General features: G+C 41.9%; 1 protein-coding gene across 6 annotated transcripts in view; it reads right to left on the bottom strand.

The window, feature by feature from the left end:
- The window catches only part of EBF1 (EBF transcription factor 1), a 269,314-nt gene that overhangs the window by 66,870 nt on the left and 187,823 nt on the right, over positions 1–14,621 (bottom strand). For 4 of the 6 annotated variants that reach the window (XM_071443458.1, XM_071443455.1, XM_071443457.1 and 1 more), the window contains exon 9: positions 2,396–2,526. In XM_071443458.1, coding sequence (XP_071299559.1) covers positions 2,396–2,526 — 131 coding nt within the window. Of the gene's footprint in view, positions 1–2,395; positions 2,530–14,621 lie in introns of all 6 variants that reach the window. The other 2 variants (XM_071443456.1, XM_071443453.1) reach the window with 1 other exon arrangement.

Consider the following 14,621-nt stretch of genomic DNA (forward strand, 5'->3'; position numbering starts at 1 on the left):
CAGCAACAAATTCACTCTTAAAAGGAAGTTGTTTGGGTTTTTTTGACTCTTAACTTTACTTCTGAATTAGGGTAGGATTTATATTTTAAATATCCATGCAGCTCAGGTATTTACATGGATTTTGCTATAATAAAGTCTGAGTAATACAGGACCTTTATGATAATTACCTTCACAGCACCTCTCCAAAGAAGGTGACTAATCTTATTACTGTTTTAGAGAAAGGGAATTGAACTTTAAGTAGATTATACGATTTGCCCAAGGTCCCATGCAAAGTCTGTAGCAAAATGATGCTTAATTTCAATATTAGACTTCATCCCCAAACCACCTGCAATTATAGCTGAAACTGAAGCTGGAAAAATCCACATGAAAATGCTCTGCAAGACTCATTCTTTTTTTTAGTCTCTGCTTATCTGGTTTTGTTTGGGATTTTCTGAAGCCCAGTTAAAATTATGTTTTGTTTGGATCCATGAAACAACAGGATGAACTTTAAAATTTGTCTAGAATTCAATGACAAAATAACCTGGCTGACTTTGCTCATAACTGGGCCTTACTGGCAACTCAGGATGAGCCTGCTCCAGTTCTGTAATGGACTCAGATTCAGAGGTTTGACAGTTCAATTTTATACTCTATTAAAGTAAAACAAAAATGTTCTTTTTGGGTACTGAAAATTCCTTAGACATTTTTAGAAATGGGAAGGCAAATGAAAGAACTTATTTTGTACTTCATAGGTGGCTTGTATGTGTAACTTGAATTATTTATAGATCACTATTATTTAGGGATCACTCGGCTCATGCATTTCTGTGCTTGTTTACCGTGTTTGTCTGCTTCTTTTAGAAAAAATGTTTTTTTCTCCTATATGATTTTTGACTGCTCTCATAGGTTATGAAATGAGAAGCAGTTCTGTAAGAGGGAGGCAGTGAGAGAGTTGCAGCCCATTGCAGCATTCCCAGACAACAGACCGGCTGCAGTCCGGACCTCCTCTAACATTATTAATTCCATGGCAAGGCCTTGCAAACATCAGCAACAATGTTTTGACCAGCACTCAGTCTCCTGAGATTAGAAATTGACAATTAATGGCTTCCACTAATAAATAGAATCAAGATTTATAATGAAAGATCCAATTCTGCAGCACCAGAATCGGAGCAGTTTCCTCCCAGCCCCTTCACCTTTCCCTGCTAAATGTCTGCAGCCATAATGGCTTCAATAGTAACATACAAAATGCTTACACTGGGCCCAGGGGGCACTTTCATGATCACATAAGGGCTTCAGAACAGGGCTCATTTACTATCTCTCTTTTTCTGAAATGCCCTTTCATCCACACTTGTCCTCAAGTGGAAGGATGAGAGAGAGAGAGAGAATGGTGAAGGACATTAGAGAATACTCTTCACATGGAAAAAATGCTGCCATATGTGCAATGGAATCAGTAGGGGGAATGTGCAGGATATAAATTAAGCTGTGGTGATGATTTAAGATTTATAGGATGTAAGGTAAAGCATCAGAAGATCCTCTCACCATTGGGAAGTGTTGCACAGATATTTCAGGGAGGCTGGGTTTTTTTTTCAGTATTAAAATAATGAAAATTACAATTTCTCATTAAACCTCAAAAATGCTTTTGGAAAGCCCTAAGTCTAAAATATAAACCTTTCCTTGGAGCTGTCTCCCTGTGCCACTGGGGGAACTCTGCCATGGTGTCTACAGCCCTGGCCATGGCCATTGGGGTGATGCTGCCTGGGTTTTAACTTTCCACAGTTTTTTGGGGAATGTCAGGCTCCACAATTAATTATGTGCTGGGAAAAGACAGGATTTAAGGAGCTGGGAGGAATAACAACAGAAAAAAAAATGGATAAGAAACAAGGAAAGGGTTCCTGTGAAACTACAGGGGCCCCTGCTAGGTATGAGGAGTCCACTGTGGATACAATGCAGTGCATTTGTTTGAAATGCATGAAATGTATGAAAATGATATATACATCAAGTATCCAGGCTTTAGGGATATGCTGTTCAGAGGTGCTGAATTCTGCAATCTCCACCTCACTGAGCTGCAGCTACCAGCAGCCAGTTTCCCTGGAAAGTGGGATCACCTAAATGTTTGCTTCCTGTGGGCCCTTAGCTATTGTAGTGCTAAACACAGAATTATTCACATAGGCCTTTATCCTCCCCTTTCTTTGGAATAAAACCCACTGAGCTAAATTCTGGGCCAGCACGAGAAGATGCAAATCTCCCTGGCTATAATGGGTTCCTGCCACAGGTAAATTTGACTAATTATTTTCATAAAACTGAGCAAGGCAAGGATTCCTGTGTCGACATTTGTTGCTGATTTAGCATGTGGCCCAGAGAAAGGACAGGCTGGCTACAAGGAGACAAAGCTGTGAGACATTAGCTATGAGACAACACCTACCTCACTCCAAACCAGCATGGTGCCGAATATGACCTGTAACCCATCAAAGAAATTGTCTCCTATGATGATGACAGTGGCACCTCCTGTAGTCCATCCTTCACTTGGACTGATGGCTTTGATACATGGTGTAGCTGCTTTTCAACACACATGAAAAAGAGAAGTATTCTGCTGTTAGAACTGGATTTTAATGATAGAAGACGTGAGAAAAATAAAATAAAAGGAGCTTTCATTTCCCCCCCTTACTAACACAAAGATTTCAGCAATCACATTCTTTATAGTACATATGCATGACCTCAAATTCTATCTTTGGAAGTATTTTTTTCCTTAATTAATTTCTGTTTGGTTTTATTATCTGCATTGAAAAAAATATTTTTTTTAATTCTACATTAGCAAAAAAATGACAGCATGATGGGCAGAGACCAATTGGAAATCAGGACACATTTCTTTTTTTATTGTATATGAAATGCACAAGACCTAAGTTAATAAAACAATCTCCAGTAAGCTTGCTTTATTATCCATCAGAACCCAAACTCACCAAGGAAACTCCCATAAATATTATGGAAAATATTGGCAAAATAAAAAAGGGTGTAACCCTCAGCATTTCTCTAACTGTTCTGCAATCAGATCCAGGTTGTTCAGTATTAAACCATCCTGCCCTGATTAATGCTTTGGCTACTACAAAAAAAAACAACACCCCACAACCAAAAGCCACAGCTGCCATCCAGTCATTCCAGTTGTATTGCATCTACAGGATAAACAAGATGTGTGTGCAACACATTTTGCCATATCCGTGGAGTCTCCCAGCCACTTTCTTGGCATTGTATCTACTCAGAGCCTCTGAGAGGATGTTGAAAACCCAACTGTTGCTCAGATCTTGGGCTAAGAGCTTCTGGTTTGAGACTCTGTAGGCAAAAGCAGCTCAAATATTGGTGGGCTGGGGTGGTATAAACATTCACATATTGATTCTCCTCCTCTGCAGCACAGGAGAACCTTGGAATTTACCAGTGCTGAAGCAACAGAAATAACATTACTGTAAAAATAGGCAGAAAGCCCTGGGTAACTCCACTCCTGCTCCTCCACAACCCTGTGGAGTGTCAGGGTGGTCACACAGGTTGATGGAAAGAAGCAACTTCACCCAAGATGCTACCAACTTTTCCTTGTATGAGGTGAGAATATGGCACTGGTAACATTAGATAACATTTTAAGTAAAGCAGGTACTTCAACAATTTCATTACTCATGGAAAACAGTTTCAAGGAGCAGCCTAACTCCACCAGCCAACCTCAGTGCTGGAAAGAATGATTCTTTTCTGAAGATGTGAAGCCAGAGGGAAGAGGCTGTACTGCAAACTCAGGAATGGGTGCCACTGCCCAATTTTAGGGTTGGTGCCATTTGGCTGTGAATTGCTACTCGATGGAAAGGCTGATTGAACTGCTAATTTGGTTTGTAACTTTGATTATTTGATGATGTACTCCAGGAAGAACACTCAGGCACTTCCTCAGGTAAGGACTTAGTAGGAAGATGGGGATATTAAAGCCACTGTGTGTTAGCACCATCCAGGATAAAACCCTTACCCTCATGAGTTACTCAGCGTGGCAATGTAGTGAGTTACTTAATGAGGCACAGCCCCTGTCCTAAATTCTTCTAATTGTAAAGACAGGAAATTAATTCTTTCACAGAAGCCTAATTCAAAATGCTCCAGACATAAAGTGCTAAAGAGACCCAGCGCATCTTTATGATTCCTCAGTGAAGTTCTGGTTGGTTGGAGCTGATTGCAAGAGCCAGTGTGGCTGCTGGGAAGCTCCTTCCCCCCAGCCCCTGGGCAGGGAGGGTGGGTGGGGAGCTGGGAAGCAGGAGGGAGCTGGAAAAGGAGCAGTTGAGTCACCCTGAGCAGAGTTTCTGTGAGCACTGCCCCAGCCTCACACCACTGGTGGTGGCAGGCACAGATGGGGAGCAAACCGACCCCAGCCCTACCTACAAAAGGTTGCAAGTGTCAGAACAAACTTTTCCACTACTTAAGCTGATGGGGATGCCAGCTCCAGGGAAAAACACAAACAGGCAGCAAAAAAAATCATTACCCTACTCCAAACTTGGCAGAGTACAGCCATTAACTTTTACATGAGCTAACAAAAGAAACATCCTGACATTACCGTCACGAAAACGTAGCGCACACACAGAAGTTACTTCAATATGTTTAATTTGGATTCAAATTACTTGCATAAAACTGTGCATAAAACCCACTGAGATGTCCAAAAGCAAATGCTTTTCCTTCAGCCAAGCTCACAGCAACAGATTTACAGTGAAAGCAGCTTTTCAAAATGCCATCTAGCCCTTTCACAGAATCAAACTTTTTCATAAATAAAAATTAAAATCCCTTCCAAATTACACCCTTTCCAGTATTCCCAGTTGATTGTGGACACATACCCCCCACAATAAAACCCAGAGGTAATCAGTTTCCCATGTGTCAGAGAATGAGCTACTTTTCTTAAAGACTACAAGCAACTTTTTTTTTCCTAAATACCAGTGAATAAAAACTATTTGAGACCATAAGCCATTAACAGAAAACATATGCAGGCTTTGCTGGAAGGGTTGTCAAGCACTGGAAGAAGCTGCCCAGGGAAGTCACCATCCCTGGAGGTATTTAAAAGCCATGTAGATGTGGCACTTGGGGACATGGTTCAGTGGTGGGCTTGGCAGTGCTGGGTTTACAGTTGGACTCAATCTTAGATGTTTTTTCCAACATAAATGACTCTACAATTGAAAATTATAGATTCAAGTAATCTTTAAAGTGAATGCAAGATACTCTTGTGCAGTTACAGGACCCCACAAAAAACTCTTTGCACTCAGAGGTTGAAGTTGCTGCCCTGTCAGTGCTGCCCCATGTATTTGATTCTAGTATTTTATAAATGTATTTGCTTCATATCAAACATGAGCCAAGTCCCATCCATGGGAGTCAGGGGGACTGAGGCAGACACTCAGGGCTCTGTGCTGAGCTGGGGCTGTGAGCAGGACTCTCTCACCTGCAAAGCCACTGTGACCAACAGCACATGGCATTTTATTTACATATGTGGAAATTGTGCTGAATCAGTGCCTCAACAAACCTGCTGGCAATAGCCCAGGACATCTCTGAGGATAAAAAGTCAGGACTTGGTGGTTTAATCACCAGGGCAGGATGGTGCCCTTTGCAGGCCCAGCCTGAGATGGAGCAAGAGCGCTGTGCATTCCCAAAAGATTTCATTATTTTCCCATGCCACAAAAACCAGAGGGACTCCCCAGCTTTCCCCACACAACCTCTCTTATTTTAAGTGTCTGTAAAGGTTGGAAGGGCTGCAGGAGGTGCTGCCCAGCCAAGGAAGTGGCTCTGAAGGGCTGCATCCCAAGGAAGACGTGCTGAGGGAGGCATCCAGACTGCTACCTGTTTTTGAGGGCACAAACCATGTTTATACAATGACATATTTGCAATAACCAGTGCCATTCAGGACACTGGTCTGTCTAAAACTTTGCCCTTCCCAGGCCCTTTGTTTGGAGCACCAAGGAGGATGGAATTGGGTCCCGTTGGCAGCATCACCCCAGGTAACACTGGGAGGGGGCAAGGCAGTGACCTCAGCTCTATTTCTGCCCCTGGTACAAATGTCTGGCCAGCTCAGGCCCTCAGCTCTTCATATTTCTGCTCTTAATCACTTGGCAACCTTCAAAGCACCGTCTGGAAGGTGTTTACTTCTGTGCAACCCTAGGAAAACAGAGCTAGGCAGAATAATCTTTTCACTGGAGGCCTTGATTTTTCTACATTTTGTTTTGGTCAGAAGACAAATCAAAATACAGAACTTTTCTTTTTTTTATTTTTTTTTCAGAATGCCAAGTTCCAGAATCTCTACTTAGAATTAACTATAACACTTTTTAATACCTCCAAGAAAAACAAAATGTTTTGTTTCAAAATATTTTCACTTCTCATGCTCTTCTGTAACCCCAAAGCATAATTTCTGAAATGGTGTTTTTAAAACAAATAGAAAAAAAGGTTATATAAAATTTGAATTTTTCTGTAGAAAAAGAGTTTTTAGTCCAAGTTTGAAGCTTCACTGATAAAAAAATACAGTGAATGACTTTAGACCAGTCCTAATCAAGGCAGTGAAGTGTACATGATTGATAACATGAACAGACTTTAAGTCCAGGGAAGAATTATAACAAAAAAAAAAGGAATAATTGCTCATTCCTACATATAGGAAGTTTTCTCTTGTTGTTGTTGAATGAACAGCTGGAAGCCAAGTACAATAAGAACCAAAGAGTTTGGTAGCCCAGCTATCAGACAGGATTTTCAGACTCTTTGGTGTGAGTGTGTCACATTCATTGTGTTTCCTCAGAGCAGCTGGGCTGAGGGAGAACCAAACATCTCCCTCCAGCTGCAGCAGGACCTTGCACTCCTCACTGAAGGTGATGTGGCCACATCCTCCACCTGCTGAAAGGCCTAAGGGTTGGGAGCCTCCATGAGCTGCTCTCCTTGTTTGCACAACACCAGGGCAAGTCAGAGCCCACCCGTGACAGTCCCACCGTGCTGCTCCCATGGGCCAGGCTCACAGACAGAAGTGGCAGAGGAGGATCTGCAATCCCAAACTTACTGAGGCCATTGGGGATCCTGCCACTGGCTTCAAAGCTAAGGGCTCTATCAATCAATGTTGAGGATTTATGAGTAAAAACATTAATGGCTCCAAGGAAAACAAGGTTCTTATGAAATCTTCGTTTTTCTCAATGTACACATTGTTACAATCTTATCACCTCCCATGCAAAGGATGGCAGGTCCCCACTCCAGCACATGGGGAGCAAAAAAAGGAAAAGTTTTTTGTTGTGTGCTGCGTGTGCCGGTGTGTTCCTGTGTTCCCACACTTCCCAGCTACTGATACACAGGGATTTTTCTTCCCTCAAACTGTGACAATAAAATGATTACCCCGCCACAGTTTAGCATAATGGTTCAGAAACGCTCGTGGCATATTGCAGAGTTAAAGTGGAAATTATTAGGTAGCTCTTCTTTGTTATAATAATGATCACTCCACAAATAAAAGCTCTTCTCCCAAAGGTACTGCAAGGCACAAAATGCTAATTCTGAAGATTATGTGTGCGCTTTTATTAAATATTACTCTGCCCTGTCTGTTTGAGGGCTTCACTGCTCTGATTGTTTTATGAGTGCCATGTTAATGTCAGCCCCATCTTGCTAGCAGCAGGCACACATTTTAGCTTTTGTATGAGAGTTGATCAAAGGCCACGTGCTGAGGGAATTGCTGAGAAAACACGGACAAGCGATAAAAATCTAACAGATTAATTGGTTTAAATTTCATTTCAGGGTGTTGAACTTTGGCTCAGGACACAAGTACTACACTACCAGTCAGGGCCTAATTACCACATTTCCAATTTGCCTCTGAACAATGCTTGGCAGGGAGAATAATAACAGTACTAATAATACTAATAACATATAACTAATAATATTAATAACAATAATAATAACTAAACAACAGCAACAACATCTCCTCTTAGCTTCTTGTACACATTTAACAACTAACTTTGTGTGCAGGCAATTTCAGGAGGAAATTCCTCTCCCCCACCACCGCTCATCTGCCTCCTGAGCATTTTTACCTGCCTCAAACAGCACCTGATGACAGAAGAAATAACAGACAGCCTCAGGAGCATCTGAATTTACAGAATCAATAATCTACAAACTCCAGCCCCTCACAAACACACACTGGACGTTTCATACTCTTAATTAGGGACCTGCATTTCTAAACAGAGATAGCTTTTTATCCTCCAACAGAAATGATCTGTTCCACTGATAGAAAACAGAGGCCGGAGGGAAAAAAACATATTTACCACAAAGTTTATGGGTGGCCTTGGAATAAGGGTTAATTGAGCTTAGAGGTAAATGTTCACTGAGGTGAATTAGTGGGATGCACAGCTATCAGCGGGGCTCTGGGACTGCTCCTGTTTAGCTTCTGAAATGTATTTGCTCTATGATTAATATCCAGTTTGTGCTGGTGACTGTAAGAATGACCTTGCCTGCAGTTTTTATCATGAAGTGTGGTTTCATCCTCTACTATTCCATAGATGAGGCTCTGACAACAGTTGCTGCATCACAACAGGAGTTTAAATGATAGGGCACATGCTTTTATTTTTCTTCTCTCTAAGAGTATTGTGACACGCAAGGAGAGTTGCATAAAGGCAGTTAAAACTGGGAATTAAGAGGAACAGGGAATTTATGTCTCATCTTAGAGGAAGTACTGAAAATATCTGGAATTTAATTTAATTTTCCTTTTTTTTTTCCTTGGGTAAAACCTAATTCCAGGCTAAATAAATAAATGAGCCACAGATTAACCCACAGTTTATGGGTCTGATCCTGCAACCCGTTAAATGCTTTCACCAAACTTTTCAGAATATCAACACAAATCAGTTTTAAGCACTCAAAACCGTAACTTATGGAAGTTGTGATTCAACAAAGCACTCAAGTGCCTAAAAACCCCGCTGAAGAAGTTGCAGGATAAGGAACTCGGTTTTGTAAGATAGTTGGGCCCTGTGAAAAGCTCCCAAGACCTGGGCCGTGGGTACAGAGCTGGGGCTGTTTCACAACTGCCTTGGGTCACTTGTGGACCCCCCTGTGCAGGGCAGGGCTCATCCAGCCACACACAAGGACCAGCAGCAGCACAGCCAACACAGCAATGCCAACACCTTGGCCTCAGGACTCAGCAACAATTCTGGGACTTTTTTCCAATTTAAAAGGATAAACCAAATATTTTTTGAGGGGTTGAGCTGGGCTGTTTTGTTAAGTGGGGAGGGGGATTGTTTGGGTTTTGGGTGGTTTTGTTTTCCCCTAAATAATATCCTCTTTCCTGAAAAGTGGGAATTGTCAGGCTGCTCACTAATCTGAGCATGCTGAAAGGGTGAACCCTAAAAATTCTGCCTCCCCAGGCAGCAGTGCCATTCCAGGCTGGTTTGTGGGGCGTTGCTGGGGCTGGCATCCAGTACAGGCAGCTGAAAGCAACTGAAGATTATGAAACCAGCCTGGATGGGGAAAGGTCCTCGGGACCAGCCCAAAGGACACTTCAGGGAAAGGGAATGTGGCAGAGCTTTTATGTATTTTACTGGAGCATTAAATCTTCACTCTTAAGCTAAACAATGTGTTTGCTGCTTATCTGGGTGAAGTGATGATCTTCCTGCCTTCCTTTTGCGTCTCGAGCCGGCTCCGTGTCCCATTCTCTGCTGACAATGAGCAGCTGCTGTGCAGGAAACAGGGCAGCAGAGGTTTCCCCCTGGAGCAGATAACTCCTGCAGCTTTGTGCGACACAGGCACGAGGATGTGATGCCCTGCTCCTCGATATTTGGGGGTTTTAGCATATGCAAGCCTTAAAGATTACAGCACCCTGCCAAAAATGGCAACCTCCTCCCGGTCCTTCATGACATCTGCACTGGGTGAAATCACTGAACCAAAAATACACGAGCCGTGCAATCCCTCCAGGTTGGGGGAAGGGAAAGGAAGGGATGGAAGGTTGCATTTTTTCTGGTTTCCAGTAGTGAAATTAAAGGTCTTGGCTGTGATTTTCTGCTGAACGTTTTGGATGCACGGCTCCCATTAATGGGAAATGAAAATGTAAATTACCTGGGATAATATTCCACCTACAATCAATACTTAAGCCAGTGTTTCTCTTTTATCCTAGCTGATGCCTCAGCTAGCAAAGTTACATTTCATGGAGTCCTCTGTGTTTCTCTTTCCTTAATGATTTCCAAAGCTCTCAGTTGTTGATCAGTGCCTGAAAAATGACTGCATGGAAAAAGGAAGCAATCCAGAATAATGAGAGACCTGTTACAAAAAAAAAATCTGCTCTGTATTTTACTTACAACATTTCCATAAAATAATAATTTAGTTATCTCTGTATGATTGCAAGAAATGTATTTTCATTAATTCTCTTAAACCCTTTCACATCACAGAGGAAGTTCTGGGAGTTTCTTTGCTTATTTGGGTTATTTTTTGTTTTACTTTAGGAGCTACCTCCTACTTTCCAAAAATTAATAAAACAGTCAGAGTCCTTACTTTCTCCCTGCAAGTCTGTAAAACTTGACCTCCAAAGAAAGGTCTGTCATGTCTGTTTGGCAAATAATAAATTCCCCAAGAAAAATGCAATGTTACAAATCCACTTAAAATTATGTTAAACTAAATAGATAGGTTCTACCTAAACATTAATATATATAAACAATACATGTTTTCTTCTTCTTGAGAAATATATCTGCACTCTCTTTAAATGTATATATTTCAAGAAGCCTAATTTATTGTCAATTATTTTTATGTGCTACCCTGATTTTTTTATTCAAAGGAAATTTTGGGCTGGCTTTAAGCTCTAATTTTTTTATTCATCATTTTTGCCCCAGAATTGCAGGACTTTCATTTTGAGTCAGCCATGAGGAAACTGCTGCAGGTGGCTTTGGCCAAACATTGCTAAACTAGTGCCTGCCCCTCAGCCTCAGCACTCCCTGTGCTCTTGAGCAGCTCAGGTGCTCAGGGATGCACAGACTGGGTCAGGAGGAAAACCAGACATTCAAGAATATTGCACAGGGCCTTTCAAATCTTGGCATCACCTCCAGCTGCACAACAGGGGATGGGTTTGCTCAGACCTCAACACCAAAGCAGTGGCTGCTCTGCTCCCCCAGGGATGCACAAACATATTTTGACCCCCAAGTGAGATAAATGTTTTACCACGAGCCCCCAGATTATTGCAACTCTATTCCTTCAGCCCTTCCTCCACCCCATGGTGCCACTTGCAGAGGAACACGAACAGCGTGTGAAAGCCAAAGGCAATAAACACCATGCAGGAGACTGAGGTGTGACACATGGATGGGATTGCTGTATCTGAGTATGGGCTCCAAAATTTTGTTAAATCAACAGTGAAAAAAAAAAAATATCTGCCTTTCCCATTGCAATTTCAATGGCTTTCCACCATCAACTTCCTTTATGAAGTTATGAAGCCCAGTTAAGTCACTATGACTACTTTAAAAACAATAGGCATGTCCAGAAAGGAGCCTGCATCTGGTTAAGTGCACTGAAGTTTAAAACTAATTGTACTGATGCAATTTCTGGGTGAGGATGGAGGCAACCTTGTGAATGGAAGCCCAAAATGAGTACTATAAATCAGCCCTAAAAGTTTGTCAAAACAAACATCTCTGCATAGTTCTGATACTCCAAAGCATACTTGATTTAACTGACTGGTTCTTCATGATCCAACAAAGAATTTTATATTTGCTAAATGTTAACCCTGTGTTTCACTGCATTGCTATACCCCAACCCAACAGAAGGGCAGGTGGGTACAATTTCAAAATTCCTAGTTTGTTTTACCACCAACCCTGGTCCTGTTTCCTCATTTTCATTTTCCATCAGTACCTTTGCAAAACAGTAAATCCCTCATAGTAAATCTCCCTAGAGTCACAACACAGGACCAGACAAAATCCTGTAAGGTGCAACAGGGTCAGCATCCAGAGCACAACAGGGCTGAGCCTTGATGCTCCAACACCCACTGGTACATTATGGCCACACTGGCAAGGTTCAGTTAGTGACACACAGAAACTATTCTAGATGAAACAGAGTTCAATCTAAATCTAAATTCTCACTGCCAAACTAAATACTAGTATCAATTACATTTTTATTACATCTTTCACTATCAGAAAGAAAAAACCAGAACCCCGCATCCCTCAAATTAATCCCCCCCGACTACATTACACAGTGCAACAATCAGAAATTCACCTGAGATGGATTCTATAGGAAACAAAGAATTTATTTTCCTGGAAAAAAACAAAATCCAACTAATATAATCTTCAGCTGGGGTCTCTTTGTTCAACAGAACTGAGAAAGTCTGCCCACAACAGAGAGCTCACAGTAATCGTCTTTCAGAAACAAGAACAACCCGTGCAGAAACACAAAGCAGTTCTGCCAGAGACAGGGAGTGCCTGCAATCCAGTTTCTTCAAGGGAAATTCAAGTACCCTAAGAGTTCTTATTCCTCATCTGATTTCTCTCACAAATCACAGGCTCTCTAATGCAATTTTCTGGAGTCTGAGAATCATAAAGTCAAATATGAACAAGTCTAGTGGAAAATCTGTGACGCTAATCTTGGCCTACGTTGTACTTTTAACAGGCACTGAATTTGTGCACCGGATTATCCAGATGGCCATACAGGAATCATCCTGATAGGATTAAACCTTTGTGCTGAACTCTGCTCCATCTGTTCTGGGAGCTTTGCCTATCGCTATCGGAATATGAATGCTCAGCCTAGGTCCAACACCACGACTGAAAGCACCCGTTTACCACACACACACACACACATGTGTACATGTGCACACACAGCTCCCCAAGTGCTTCATTAATAATGTGAGATGAAGTTACCCCAAAGTTTACCACTAAAGAAACATATTGGTTTTATTACTCTTTTGAAGAACAAAGCACACTATATCTAAATTCAAACAAAAGAGCATTTTTGTTGTTGTTCTGGGACTTGTTCAATTCATTAAACCATAGTACTGCCATAAATTTATAGATGAAGGCATGACTAACCATAAAGCAGCAAGGCTCTTCATCTTTGAAATCTATTAGTGTATGAGGATGTATGACACAGTCGCACTTTGAAGATGTCATGGTTAAATATTTCAGATTAAAAAGCAGTCAGCAACAAAACACATGTGTGCACTCAGCACTGGTAGCTGCTCTTTGCAGCTCGATCTAGTCACAGCCAAGAACAGAAAAGTAATAATCAGTCCCAGTAAAAGAAAAGCTTATTCCCATTAATGTTTCTTTCTGCTTTTATTATCTATTAACGACAGTCTCCTGCATTCATTGCTGCAGCCTGCCAGATGCAGCAAAGATCCATATTCATCATGTGCAAAAATTGTGCCCGGGCTGTCTCTGACAGGTTTCATAGAGCTGCCAATGGAGGGACCAAGGTCTGATGCATGGCCTCGGGTTCTCAGGCCCTGGGCCAAGGGGAAAGGTAGGGAATCTGGCTCTTCTGCAGGAAAAGCATCCCAGTGATCAGAGGGTTTAGCTAAATTTCTGTTCTGGCCAGAAATACTCAGAAAACTAATGAATATCTAGGATGGAAAAAGTGGATATGCAAATTAATTAATAATATTGTTATTATTATTATTATTATTATTATTATTATTATTATTATTATTATTATTATTATTATTATTATTATATTTTTATTATTGCTATTAGATTCAGCAATGCAATATAATCCTCAGCCCCTGTTTGTGATGGCAGTGGGACAGAGATGGAAGAAACATAACCTGCACTGCATTTCAAGGAGCAGCCACGACTGCATTGCACAGACTGAGACCCCCTTGTCTGTGCTGTGCTGTGTCTCTCAGACTGTTCCTTCCTCTGTTCTTTGTGCTGCTCCGAGTGCAGGGTCAGGCACCCCCTCCCAGCCATTTAGGCTTTACTTGCAAAAACATAAGCATAAAATTATATTTATAGTTCACAGTATCTGTCCAGCAATGACACCACATAAAACCAGCACGCTGAAAATCTGAGTGAATACTTTGGACTCGAGCCTACAAATGCTTAGAGAAGTTGTTCTTTCAATGTCTCTGATAAAGTCATGCTAGGTTTTTATTTATTTATTTAGGGCTGCATTCAGACCACCTACCTCAGGCATTGCAGCCTGTCAAACGTCAGACTCCAGCTCTGGCTGGGTGAGTCAGCCTGCCTAAATTAGGATCCTCTTTCCTCTCTACAATAAGCAGAAATGGGAAGACACCTCTGCAAGCCTGGAGACCCAGGGAGTTCCGTGCTGGCTCAGGAAAGTACCAAGGGATCTCAGCAAGACGATAGCATAGGTAGGGAGCAGCCAGAAGCAACCTCATAAAAAATATTTGGCAGCTGATATTGAGCAGGCACCTGACTCTGGGCTTTCCTGCAGACACCTCTGCTCAGGCTCAGGGCTGAAGGAGGAGGCAGCACTCACCGTCACCTTCAGGGTCGCAATCCCAGGAAAAGAGTAATTTTCCCCAAAGGGCCCCTAATCACAGTAGCTTTACCTTTCAGTGTCTCAGAGAACCAAACATGGTCAGACATATTTATTTCACCCCCTCTTCTTCTCCTCAAAGAGCCCAGGGAGTTGAGCAATGCTCTCACCTGAACATCCTGCAGGAAAGTGCTGTGACCTCAAACCCCAACCCATGCACTAATGCTGTGGCTGGAAAGATG

The sequence above is a fragment of the Agelaius tricolor genome, unplaced genomic scaffold (genome assembly GCF_023055355.1).
Source record: "Agelaius tricolor isolate 1412-34295 unplaced genomic scaffold, bAgeTri1.0.p SCAF_18, whole genome shotgun sequence".
NCBI lineage: Eukaryota > Metazoa > Chordata > Aves > Passeriformes > Icteridae > Agelaius > Agelaius tricolor.